The 13,269-nt window shown below is 36.4% G+C and overlaps 1 protein-coding gene across 11 annotated transcripts in view; it reads right to left on the reverse strand.

The window, feature by feature from the left end:
- APC (APC regulator of WNT signaling pathway) overlaps window positions 1-13,269 on the reverse strand; it is a 138,970-nt gene that overhangs the window by 84,250 nt on the left and 41,451 nt on the right. For 6 of the 11 annotated variants that reach the window (XM_082650438.1, XM_082650446.1, XM_082650443.1 and 3 more), the window contains exon 2: window positions 6,570-6,722. The exons of the other annotated variants lie outside the window; for them this stretch is intronic. In XM_082650438.1, the coding sequence (XP_082506564.1) occupies window positions 6,570-6,704 (135 nt within the window). In that variant the 5' untranslated portion in view covers window positions 6,705-6,722. The remainder of the gene's footprint in view (window positions 1-6,569; window positions 6,723-13,269) is intronic. 11 annotated transcript variants of the gene reach the window in all.

Below are 13,269 nucleotides of genomic sequence, written 5' to 3' on the forward strand. Positions count from 1 at the left end.
TTCTGATTTCTGTGTCTATTAGTTGGCATGCTTGTGAACTGCATATAAATGAAATCATACAGTATACAGTCTTTTGTGTCTCACGTTTTTTGCTCACCAAAATTTCTATGAGATTTATTCATGCTGTTGCATGTATCAGCTGTTTTTTTTTTAATGCTATGTAGTTATCCACTGTATGAATGCACCTCAACTGATTTATCCTTTATTCTCCCTCTTGATGGACATTTGGGTTGTTGCCAGTTTGGAGGCTATTATGAAGAATGCTACTATGAACATTTTTGCACATATCTTCAGGTGGACACATGCACTCACTTCTCTTGAGTATATATCTGGAAGTTTAAACGCTGAGTCATAGGGTTTAACTTTAAAAGAAACTGCTGAATGGTTTTCCAAAGATGATGTGCCATTTTATACTCCTACCAGCAATGTATAAGCATCTTGATGTTCCACATTTGGCATGATCAGTCTTTTAAATTTTAGTGATTTGATTAGGAATGAAATGATATTTGCACTTCCCTGAGGATAAAGGATGTTGAATCCCTTTACATGTGCTTACTGACCATTTACCTTCCTTTCTGAATTATTTTTTCAAGTTTTGGGCCAGATTTTAAAAACTGGACTTTTAAAATTCTTGGTTTGTAAAAATTCTTTGTATATTCTGAACCAAGTCCTTTATCAGATATACGTACTGTAAATATTTTCTTCCAGTCTATGCTTTGTCTTTTCATTTTCTTAATGAAGTCTTGAATAGATTTTAAGTTTTAAATTTGATGACATTCATTTTATACCTTTTTTCTTTTATGTTTAGAGCTTTATGTGTACTAAGAAATTTTGCCTTCATGAAGGTCAAAGCGATATTACCCTATATTTTCTTCCAGAAACATAATGGAGTCTTTTGATGAACAAAAGCTGTCAGTTTTAATGATGTCCCACTGATAAATTTTTAGTACTTTGGCATTCTATTTAAGAAATCTTTGCCTACTCTAAGGAGATGAAGCTATTCCCTAAGTTTTCTTCCAGAAGGAAACTGTTCTGTTTTCACATTTACATTTTTTGCATATGATTTACTTGAATTACTTTTTTGCATGAGTTGAGGTAGAGCTCTTGGTTCTTTTTTGTTTTTTTTCCTTCATACAGATATTTAATTGCCTCTGCACCATTTATTGAAAAGACCAGCCTTTCCCCACTGATCTGCAGGGATGCCTGGATCATAAATCAGGTGACCATATATATGTAGGTATTTTTCTCAACTCTATTGCTGTTAGTCTACTAATCTACTCTAATTACCACATTGTCTTAATAACTTTACAACAGCTTTACATTAATTCTCAGCTACTATGTCTTTAAATATTACTTTTGCTCCATTCTCTTCCCCTGCCCCTTCTAAGACTTCAATTATATTTGCTTTTACCTATTTGCCTGTGTCCCTCGTGACTCTTACATACTTTTTGTTTTCCATTTTTCTTCCTCTTCTGTGCTTCAGTTTGGATATTTTTCTATTGACCTTTCTACATGTTCACTAATTCTATCTTCTCACTAGTTCATTAATCCTGTATTTAACCTGTGACCAAGCCCATCCAATAAGTTAATGTCAAAAATATTTCAGTTATAGAATATCTATATGACTCTTCTTAATTACAGATTCCAATTCTCTGTCGAGACTTTCTGATTTTTCATCCATTTAATCCAACCTTTTCTTTTCTTTTTTTTTTTTTGCGGTACGCGGGCCTCTCACTGTTGTGGCCTCTCCCGTTGCAGAGCACAGGCTCCGGACACGCAGGCTCAGCGGCCAGAGCACAGGCTCCGGACACGCAGGCTCAGCGGCCATGGTTCACGGGCCCAGCCGCTCCGCAGAATGTGGGATCTTCCCGGACAGGGGCATGAACCTGTGTCCCCTGCATCGGCAGGTGGACTCTCAACCACTGTGCCACCAGGGAAGCCCCAACCTTTTCTTTTTTCTCAAAACATTTAAATTATGTTAAAATCTTTGACTACTAATTACAACACATGGATCATCTTGGGATTTGCTTCTATTTTCTCTTTGTTCTTTTGATTAGCAGTCATTTTCCTATTTCTTTGTATTTCTTGTAACTTTTAACTGCATGCTAGTCATTATGTATACAATAATAATAAAGACTTCAGATCAGATTTTGCCTCAAAGAGTTTGCCCTTTCCACCACTGGGGTCTGATTTCCTTCATTCAATAGCTGAAAATAGGTTGCAGGTGCAGTTTAAGTGAACTTCATATCTGATTTGGTTTGCCAAGTTCCTTGAATGTCTCTCTCCTCTACACTTAAACTGAGGAGACCTGTTGTACGAGTATTCCTCTAGCAGGACATGGCCTCCTAACATCCTGCCTCCACAGTCCATCCCCAGCATCCTTCCCCATAGCAAGACTCAGCCAATGCCCCATGCATTTTGAGAAAATTTGGGAAAACTAGCCATGCATTTGGAGCTCCTCTAAATGTCAATACTTCACATCTGCCCATGTGTTTGTCAAGACCTCCAACAGTTTCTTTCCTCCAGTAGAGTCCTGTGCCAGTGATGAATTATCAGTCAGTCCCTAGAAATAGCAAATACCCCTGGGGAAGAAAATTACCAGTGATCTCAGCTCATCTAGAAAGGGCTCTTTCCTCTTAGGAATTTTAGTTAATACAGTCCTTGATGATTTCACAGTTCTCCAATGTCTTTAAAAGTACGATTTAAATTTTTTGTCCAGTGTTTTCTAGTTGCTGCAGTAGTACTGAATGATTGCCTGGGGCTGCATGCTGCACACAACCTTAAAGAAGTCCTCAATTTCAGAGTGTTTAAGAGAAAATGCAACACAACTACAAAGCAATTCCAAATAAAATACTTCAAAAAAATGTTTTGAGAAACGACAGCTTTTTAAATTAATATGTAAATTTTAAAGGAGAGAATATTCATTTGTCTTTATAAATTCTGGAAGTTTTTTTTTTTTTTTGCGGTACGTAGGCCTCTCACTGTTGTGGCGTCTCCCGTTGCGGAGTACAGGCTCCGGATGCGCAGGCTCAGCGGCCATGGCTCTGGAAGTTTGGTTTTAAAAAGTTACTTAGTTACATTACATAATCACATTATTTTAAAAAACATTTTAAGATTTTAAAAACATCAGAGACTTAATTATTAGAGACAAAATATGCTGTGGTCATATCAGTAAATAGGAAATATTTATCAATGATCAACTGAGTCATTTCAAGGGGGTTTCTGCTTGACTCATTTCTGTTTTTCTCAATATATCATAGTTATTTATTCTTTTCATTACCAGATAAAAGTATACTTGGTAATTAAATCTTCAAAATAAATTATGAAATGTGCCAATTTGAATTTCTACTTCTCATTTTTTCTTATACTCTGAAAATAAAAGATGCTTTCCATGTATGGTTTTATAGTTTACAGAGCAAGTTATAAATATTTCATTTTGCTAAAATACAAAAAAGATAATAATAGTTGATTAATATTTTACCTAAGGATAATTTTTTCTATACCATGCCATATCTCAGTTTAAATGCTTCACAACACACCATATTTACCTTGTTGCTATGCTCACCATGTTAAAGTAAATCACGTTCATTTCTAGCCCTGGAGTAAAAAATATAATATATAATTTCTCTTAAGTTTAGCTGTAATTGCTGCATTTATCTGATCTAAATCCCACAAAATCTGTATTTTATTTTAATTACAGAAATGTCAAGTATATACATAAATGTAGAGAACAATATAACAAACTCCTATGTATCCTCACATCTTACTTCAGTAACTATCAACTCATGGGCTTCTTTCATCTATACCCATAACCATTTTCTCCTTTCCCCTACAACCCAAATTTATCTGAAAAACAAATCTCAGACACACTGTTTCTTCTGTAAAAAAATTCGATATACGGGCTTCCCTGGTGGCGCAGTGGATGAGAGTCCGCCTGCCGATGCAGGGGACACGAGTTCGTGCCCCGGTCCGGGAAGATCCCACATGCTGCGGAGCGGCTGGGCCCGTGAGCCATGGTCGCTGAGCCTGCGCGTCCGGAGCCTGTGCTCCGCAACAGGAGAGGCCACAATAGTGAGAGGCTCGCGTACCGCAAAAAAAAAAAAAAAAAAAAAAAAAATTCGATATGTATATTTACACAGGGATTCTTTCTAAACACAACCACAATGCCATCATTATACCTAAAAAATAAGCATTTCCTTAATATTCTCAAATATACAGTGTTCACATTTCCCTAACTGTTGTACACATACTTTCCTGACACACACACACAAAATATTTTTATAGTATCAATGACATGTAATCAATAGCAAAGCAGTATTCTCTTTTGCCACTAGATGGTACTACTGCATAAACTTCAGAAATCCTGAGACATCTAGTTGGAGGAGACACACCTTGCCTTCCATAGAGTAAATATGTTAATGATCAGTAAACATAATTCAAGATCATATGATGTATTCCAAAGTTTAATAAGTGATTTTATGAGAAATAACCATTGTTTTGGATTAACTTTAATCCAGTGTAAGAAGTGCCAATGTTTCCAAGTGTCTTTTCACAACTCGATATTCTAAGACAAAATAAACAGGCCATGGTTCCTATTCTTTAACACCATACATAAAGCCTCTTAAAAGGAGAGGTACATAAATAATTTCAGTACAAGGTCGTAACTGCTATGATAACATACACCCAATCCTGAAGAAATACGTGGATGGCTTAGCAAGGATGTCTGTAAAAGCACTTGCTGAGTAATAATTCACAGTTGAATTCAGACAATATTAGTATTTAATTAGTATTTAATATTAAATAGTAATATTCATGATGTATATTATACCACATGGCTAAGAGGTCACCCTGATATTCCACTGTAGAAATTTAAGGGTCTGACTTGTATTGTTACTCTGAGAGACATTCCATTTCAACATAGAGATGGATCTAAAGATAGGTTAAAATGTTTCCCAAAAATGAATTTTGAATTTGCTCAAGTAGTTTAAAAAAAAAACCCAACAACTTTTAAAAGGGACCTCAGAATTCTGCACTACAAAAGAGACATTGAGATAGGCATGCCAGGAAGAATTCCCTACTAAGTATACTTCTGAAGTAGATGAAAGAGTAGTCCTGCTGGGAATTTTAAGTTTTTTATCTTTAAACTTTTAAAACCACATGCCATGTACAATAATTTTAGATATATTACGTTGATCTGTGTTAAAATACCAGATTATACTTTTTTAACCTAGTAGGTAATTGAGTCAGCTGTTTTTAAGGTCACCCAAAGTCTGTGGTGAGAAAAAATGTTTCTTTATAGTCTACTTAATCTCCAAAAGGACTTGAGGTAGGTATCTTGGAGATCTGTCAATTGCTACTGCCATAGAAATAGGCAATTAGAGTGGAAAAGATTTATAGATACATAGGGAGGGAGGGAGGGAGGGAGAGAAAGAAAAAGAGAGAGAGAGAGAGAAAAAGAAAGAAAGAGAAAGAAGAGAAAGAAAGAAAAAGAAAGAAAAGCTCATATGAGTAAAAGGCTGAACTGTTATGATAATGAATACAAAAGTAAAAGAGGAGCAAAATAGTTCAGTGATATACAGAAGCTTGAAGAATAAGGGAGACCTCAAAATGCATGGAAAAAGAACTAGAAGAGACTAGGAAATGAATACGGAATAAGAGTAGTGAGCAGACAGGAAGAAGGGGTCGGAAACCCAGATGGTTAAAATAGCCAAGGCACAGAAACAACACGTAGCAGGAAGAATTTTTTAAAAGAGAAGGAGGTAACAGTTTTGTTGAATCTCCAATTCTATAAAGTTATTAAATTCAGGGAGAGGAGAATCTGCCTAAGTAGCTGGAAATTAAAACAGTTAAAGTTTTAACCTTAATTATTTTGAAATTAGAACGTATTTTCCCCAGTGCAGACTTAATATTTTATAACTTGTCGTGGAGGTTATCACAGCTTTTCAATGTTATTTGGGAAACCAATTTCAGGGCGTGAAGGTGTCATGGAAATCATCTATGCTACTGCAATGACTGTATTTTCCAAATAAGGCAACTTCTAGAAGGGTACCCTAGAGTATGTAGTTTAGCTTATGGCAAAACCAGGAACAGGACCAGGTACTGACTTTCAGTTCAGGACTCTTCCCACTAGGGCACCCTGATTTTCTTGATCATCTATCATTGCAGCACTTAAGTGAAGACAAGATCTGAGAGAGTTGGGGATGATGGCAATATTTAATACTTGAGATATATTCTAAGGTTGTGAGGCTAGTTTCTATGAATTACACAGAATACCCACCCTCACTATAGTGACGGTTAAGTTGGCCTTTTATTTTTAAGCTTAAAAATAACTAAGAACTAACTAATGAGTCACTGGGGTTTTACAATCATTTTATTTATATGATTTGCTGGATGAATTCAAAACATTTTGTTTAAAAATATAAATGTTAACTTTTGCAAGAAAGAGTTTACATATTACAGCTTAACTTACAACACACTTTTAAGTAAGTGAAGTGTCTAATCCCAAGTTTACAGAAAGGAGTACTGAATAAAAATGGATAAACTACAATTAAAAGTCACAGTCTTGATACCTTCATATTAGATGCCTCAGTTTCCAGTTTTGTAAGATGATTGGAATTATCTTCTAGCTCTTGTCGAAGATTTGAGTTCTCCATCTTCAGTGCCTCAACTTGCTTTAACAACTGATCATATGAAGCTGCAGCCATCCTTGGCTACCCTTGGACCTATAAGGTTAAAAAGGATTTTGAAATTCACTACTAAAAATATAGTGGCTGCTTGTTTACAAAGAAAGGGATAAACAAAACCCTGGAGACACTTAATAAGAAGAATTGTGTTTATGTAGTAGTTTCCATCTCAAAACAATATTGGGCAAGTAGCAGCATCTTTCTAAGAGGATGAAATACTGGGGTCTTAATTAAAGACAGATAGGGCTAAAATAGAAGAGAACTTCAGTAGTGTTTGAAAACATTTGTCTTTTCACAGGTGGATGAGATTTCTATCAGGTTAGAATTTTTTAGAAGGTTTTAAAGATATTTTAAATGGCAAGACTTAGGAAATATAATCATTGATAAGAAATTTATTTATATTGGTAATATTAATTTATTTCTCGATTTTTTCCAATAGTCACATAATTTTAAAGCCAGAATGGATTAATGAGATTAGGTATTGCATTCTACCACTTTTCATTTGATAAAAGGCTAGTCTCAAACATTATCCATAGGGAAGTATGAAGTTCCAAGAAGGCATCATTAAAAAGGCAGTCATTAACAAAATGGACACAAGGGAGAAGTTTAGATTGAGACTTCAAATCTTTTGGATAGAAAGATGATAATAATTACTAGTATAAATTCTAATACATTCATCCAAAAGGATGAATATAACAGGCCATGCTATGGCATATGCATCTTGGGACCCACTGTGTTCAGACTGAGGCTGAAAGACACTTAAAGAAAACTGATGACTTCAGCAGTAGAGACTGTCAAAGAGAAGTGAAGAAGAGCCTGGCTGTTAATTACAAGACTATGAAAGAAGAGGGGAGAAAAGAAAGATATAGAAGATAGCCAGGTAACAAGAGGTCCTTGGCCTGAAGAATTAGAGAATGCTAGGAGTTACCTTCAGACTAACCAAGTTTCAAAGACCCAGATTCTCTTTTTAGTTTAATCCCAAACTCACTTAGGAATACATAAAATTCTACCTATATTTAAAAGCTAAAAAGTATAACAAAGTTTGTACTCAAGCAATACTTAAAGATCTGGACATTAAAAAAAATATTTCTGTAATAAAAATCCACTACACAAAATAAGGCAGACAAATTATAACACTGGCTAGTCATGACAATATTGGGGGTTCAACAACTGGAAGGTCCCTAACAAGGGAAATCAAGGGACTCAAGTCTCGTCTGTTCACGAATGGCTAGAGTCAATGATAAACCTGGTGCAACCCACCGATTCCTGAGGAGGAAACGGAATCCTGGGAGGTGGGGATCACTCACAAAAGTCTTTACTGCTGAAAAGAATGACTTGTATTTGGAGATCTGGGTCTTAATTTCAGTCTTGGTCCTGTTTTTACCTTTGCCCCTTCATTGAAATTCACTTCACCATTTGTACAGTGGACATTTACTACCTGTTCTAATATAATTTACAGGGATATTATTAGAATTAAGAAACAAAAGGAGGGTCTAAAAATAAAAGTGCTGTGTAAGTTATATTATGAAAATACACTTGAAACATAACTTCCTTAGTAAGACCTACTGTTGATCTATTGTTGTAAGCCCCAGTCCCCCAACCAATGGACAAGAGGTGAAGAATAATTCACCCTCTTGAAAAAGACAGAGATGTCTCAAAAACAAGGGAGAAATTCATAGGTGGGGTCACTTATCTGTTTTACACCATACCACTAATAAGCAGGTCTGGAAAGAGGTAGCACATTAAAAACCATGTGACAGAAGTGGGGGTCTGACAGTATTTAATAATGTAAGCCCTAAAATTCTTCATTTCAAATAAAATCCTAACAGGTAATTTTCCACTAAAACAATAAAATAAGAGAAAAGGTAATAACACAGAGAAAGAGCAAAGTACACAGAAGTATGCTAAGACACAGAGGTTATAACCTCACACAATCACAAAAAGAACCAGATGGGCAAAATGAACACGAGACTACTAAAAGTGCTCTTCACTGGAGGGAAAAGAATTCAGCCCTTCAGATGGACAATTAAAACATTTGATCATGGGACTTCCCTGGTGGTCCAGTGGTTAAGACTCCACACTCTCAATGCAGGGGGTCCGGGTTCGATCCCTGGTCAGGGAAATAGATCCCGCATGCTGCAACTGAGGCCCAGCGCAGCCAAATAAATAAATAAATATTAAAAAAAAAATTTTGATCACCTTTTTTCCCCCCTCCAGAATCAAATCATTTAAGTCACTTCTGCTTTAGAAAGCAGGGTGCTTTGATACAATTTTACAGGAAAAATAAGACGTTTCATGGAGTAATACTTTGCCTTATACCCTTGCAGGATGTTGCAGCCATCCCTAAGTCAAAACTGCTTACTGAAAAATTTAAGAACTCATTAATTTATTTTAGAATGCCTTTTATACAATCACATGAATTTCATACCAAATATATCTCAAATGAAAGTCACTCAGCATCATTCAAAATATCAAAATTTATCACATGAAATGGGGAAAAACTCTGAATCTTTCACGCTACTGAGAATATACAAAGATCTAAATTTGTTTTTCAGTAAGGATACCCAGTAAAGAGATCCTCACCCCTTAAGAGTAGGGTAGGGGAGAAGAAAGCAAAAGGACTGTTATTTAGATTTTTATCCAAATGTTGACTGGAAAACAAATTTACCAGTATCCTAAGAAATTAATGCAAGGAGGCAGAAAAGTTTAGGCAGGCAATTAAAATTAAGTCTGAAGGATGCAATTAGAATTAAATATGAAGGACTCTTTATTATAATTTAAGAAGTTTGGGATCACTTTTTAAAAAATTAGTTAAACTGCTTTTATTATTTGTTTGTTTTTGTGGTACGTGGGCCTCTCACTGCTGCGGCCTCTCCCGTTGCAGAGCACAAGCTCCGGACGCAGATGCGCAGGCCCAGCGGCTATGGTCACGGGCCCAGCCGCTCCGCGGCATGTGGGATCTTCACGGACTGGGGCACGAACCCGCATCCCCTGAATCGGCAGGTGGACCCCCAAGCACTGCACCACCAGGGAAGCCCTATTGTTTTGTTTTAATGAATTAAAAAAAAAAGATGTATTTGCCAGTACTGTTGATGGTAATGAAAAAAGGAAAATACCAATAGAAAGAAGAAACCAAAAGAGTCATAAAAGACTACTTTGCTCAATTCTATGTAAATAAATTTGAAAACTAAATGAAATAGATAATTTACTAGAAAATGTAATTTATCAAAACTAACAACAAAAAGAGATGGAAAATCTAAAATTTACAACAAAAATCACTATTATAAAATCGACATTATTCAACATATTAATAGGTCTACACAGAAGAAAAATATTATCATGCCAAAGGTGATGAAAAGATGCTTTACAAATTCAATGTCCAGTTTTGTTGAAAATACTCAATATAATAGGACACTTTTTTTTTTTTTAAACACAATATATAGCAGCCCAAAGCCAGTACCACAGAATATGGAAACACTGGGTATACTATATTCCTAAACTAAGGGAAAGCCCATTTTTACCACTCTTACTCATTGTACCAGTCAACACAATTAAAGAATGAAATTAGAAAGGAATACTATTGGCAGATGATATAATTATATACCTAGAATATCCAAAAGAATCAACTAAATATTACCACAACAAGATAGTCTAGTAATTTAGTGTAGTACAAAATATACAGAAACCTTTCCTTTATATGTGTAAAGAGAAACCAAAAGAATCAACTAAATATTACCACAACAAGATAGTCTAGTAATTTAGTGTAGTACAAAATATACAGAAACCTTTCCTTTGTATGTGTAAAGAGAAACCAGATAGAAGATGAAATGGAAGAAAAGATCTTATTTATAATAAAAAAACACAGGCAAAAAACCCCAAAAAACCAAAACAAAAACAAAAAAAGCACAGGCATGAACTGAACAAAGAGTTCAAAACATATTATGAGAAAACTATAAAATGCTTCTGAAAGACACAAAGGTACATTTCAACAAATGGAAAGACATACCTTGTTTGTGTACATAAAGATTCAGTATCATAAAGATGTCATTTCTCCCTAAGTTAATTTATAAATTTTACATGGTCCCAATACAAATATTATATAAGACTGGTTTTTATTTTGTTTTCTGCAGCTAGAAAACTGAAAAAAACAAGCAAAAAAGGGAAAACATGAAAAAAGAGCAGGAGTACACCTACCACATATTAAATTACTGTACAAAGCCATTATAAGTAACATAGTATGAAGTCAACTGTACTGTACAGTAAGTTAATTTCTTAGTTCTGATCATTATACTATGGATATGTAAGATGTTAACATTAGGAGAAGCTAAGTGAAGGGTACATGGGAACTCTCTATTATTTTTCCAACTCTTTTGTAAGTCCAAAGTTATTTAAAAATAAAAAGGCTTTAAAAAGCCGTAATAGGACTTCCCTGGTGGCGCAGTGGTTAAGAATCCGCCTGCCAATGCAGGGGACATGGGTTCGAGCCCTGGTCCAGGAAGATCCCACATGCCGCGGAGCGACTAAGCCCGTGCGTCACAACTACTAAGCCTGCGCTCTAGAGCCCAAGAGCCACAACTACTGAGCTCGCATGTCACAACTACTGAAGCCCATGTGCCACAACTACTGAGTCCACGTGCTGCAGCTACTGAAGCCTGCACGCCTAGAGCCCGTGTTCCACAGCAAGAGAAGCCACCACAATGAGAAACCTGCACACTGCAATGAAGAGTAGCCCTCACTCGCCACAACTAGAGAAAGCCTGTGCGCAGCAACGAAGACCCAATATAGCCAAAAAATAAATAAAATTTAAAAGAAAAAAAAAAGTTATGATATTGGCAGATGAATAGATCAACCAAGGGAACACATTTTTTTTTTTTTTTTGGCAGTACGTGGGCCTCTCACTGTTGTGGCCTCTCCCGTTGCGGAGCACAGGCTCCGGACGCGCAGGCTCAGTGGCCATGGCTCACAGGCCCAGCCGCTCCGCGGCATGTGGGATCTTCCTGGACCGGGGCACGAACCCGTGTCCCCTGCATCGGCGGGCGGACTCTCAACCACTGCGCCACCAGGGAAGCCTGGGAACACATTTTTTAAAATTCCATAAGTAAATATATGTAAATTTAGTCATAATAAAGGTAGCAATCTCAAACACACGCGAAAAGATGAACTTTAAATAAACGGCAACGGAAACTGGACAGCCATGAGGAAACTGACAAAACTGCACCTTTCCTTATACTACACAACAGGGTAAATTACAAAAGAAACAGGGATTTAAATGTTTAAGAACATTACGTGGCATTTAAATCATGGAAACAGTTCTGTTTTTAACTAAAGATACTTAAATGGAATATACCTGCTTCCAAGAAGGCTATTATGGAGCAAATGAACATTTTAATTTTACCTGATTAGTTAATGGGTAAGGCACATGGAGGGCCTGTTGGAGCTCTGAAGTGATGATGTCTATTACTAGACTAGGAGTGACAGATTGGGTTCTTAGGTTCCTTTAAACAAATGCGAAAGTTTTTACTTGGTATAAAAGCTTAACTACTTTTAAATAAATAGGATACATCCATGCAGTGGAACATTACATTGGCATTAAAAAGAATGAGGTTGATGTAAAAACAAACCGAAAAAAGGGGGAGAAAACAAAAAAAGAGTACAGATCACTATGTCTCATACTGTCCATCTTGTTCTAGTAAAAAATAAAAGGATTGTATAAAGATAAAAATGTCATTGAAAGGATATACAAAAGTACAGTCATTGCCTCTGGAAAAAACGGTCTCAGGTCTGCTGAGAAGAAGCTTTTCTTTTCATTGTATATCTTTGTGTAAAGTTTGAAGATCAGAGCAAAAAGTTGGTTTTTTGAAAAGACTGATTATGATTAAAGAGAGAGAAGAGCCCAAACATTTAAAATGAACAAAACTCAAAGGTGGGGGGAACTGACTCGAAGAAAAAGAAAATCTTAAAAGTTCTGCAACATTGAAAAACTGGAGCAGTAGTTAAATATTTCCCCTTTCCTTCTCCTAACACAAAAAATACCAGATCCAAAGGGTTTTACAGACACCTTCTACCAAACATTTGAGGAACAAAGTATTCCAACCTTTTGTTTTTTATAAATGTATTTATTTTATTTATTTATTTTTGGCTGCGTTGGGTCTTTGTTGCTGCACGCAGGCTTTCTCTAGTTGCAGCCAGCGCGGGCTACTCTTGGTTGCAGCGTGCAGGCTTCTCATTGTGGTGGCTTCTCTTGTTGCAGGGGCACAGGCTCTAGGCGCGTGGGCTTCAGTCGCTGTGGCACATGGGCTCAGTAATTGTGGCTCACAGGCTCTAGAGCGCAGGCTCAGTAGTTGTGGCACATGGGCTTAGTTGCTCTGCAGCATGTGGGATCTTCCCGGGCCAGGGCTTGAACCCGTGTGCTGTGCATTGGCAGGCGGATTCTTAACCACTGCACCACCAGGAAGTCCCTAAGGTACTAATTTTCTTCTCCACACAGCTTTAGCCATGTTTCATAGGTTTTAGTATAAAATGTTTCCGTCTCTATTTCTTGGTAATTTATAATTTTAATATTGATTTCCTCTTTGACTCAGGGATA

The sequence above is a fragment of the Grampus griseus genome (assembly GCF_964374135.1).
Source record: "Grampus griseus genome assembly, chromosome: 3".
In the NCBI taxonomy this organism is placed as follows: Eukaryota; Metazoa; Chordata; class Mammalia; order Artiodactyla; family Delphinidae; genus Grampus; species Grampus griseus.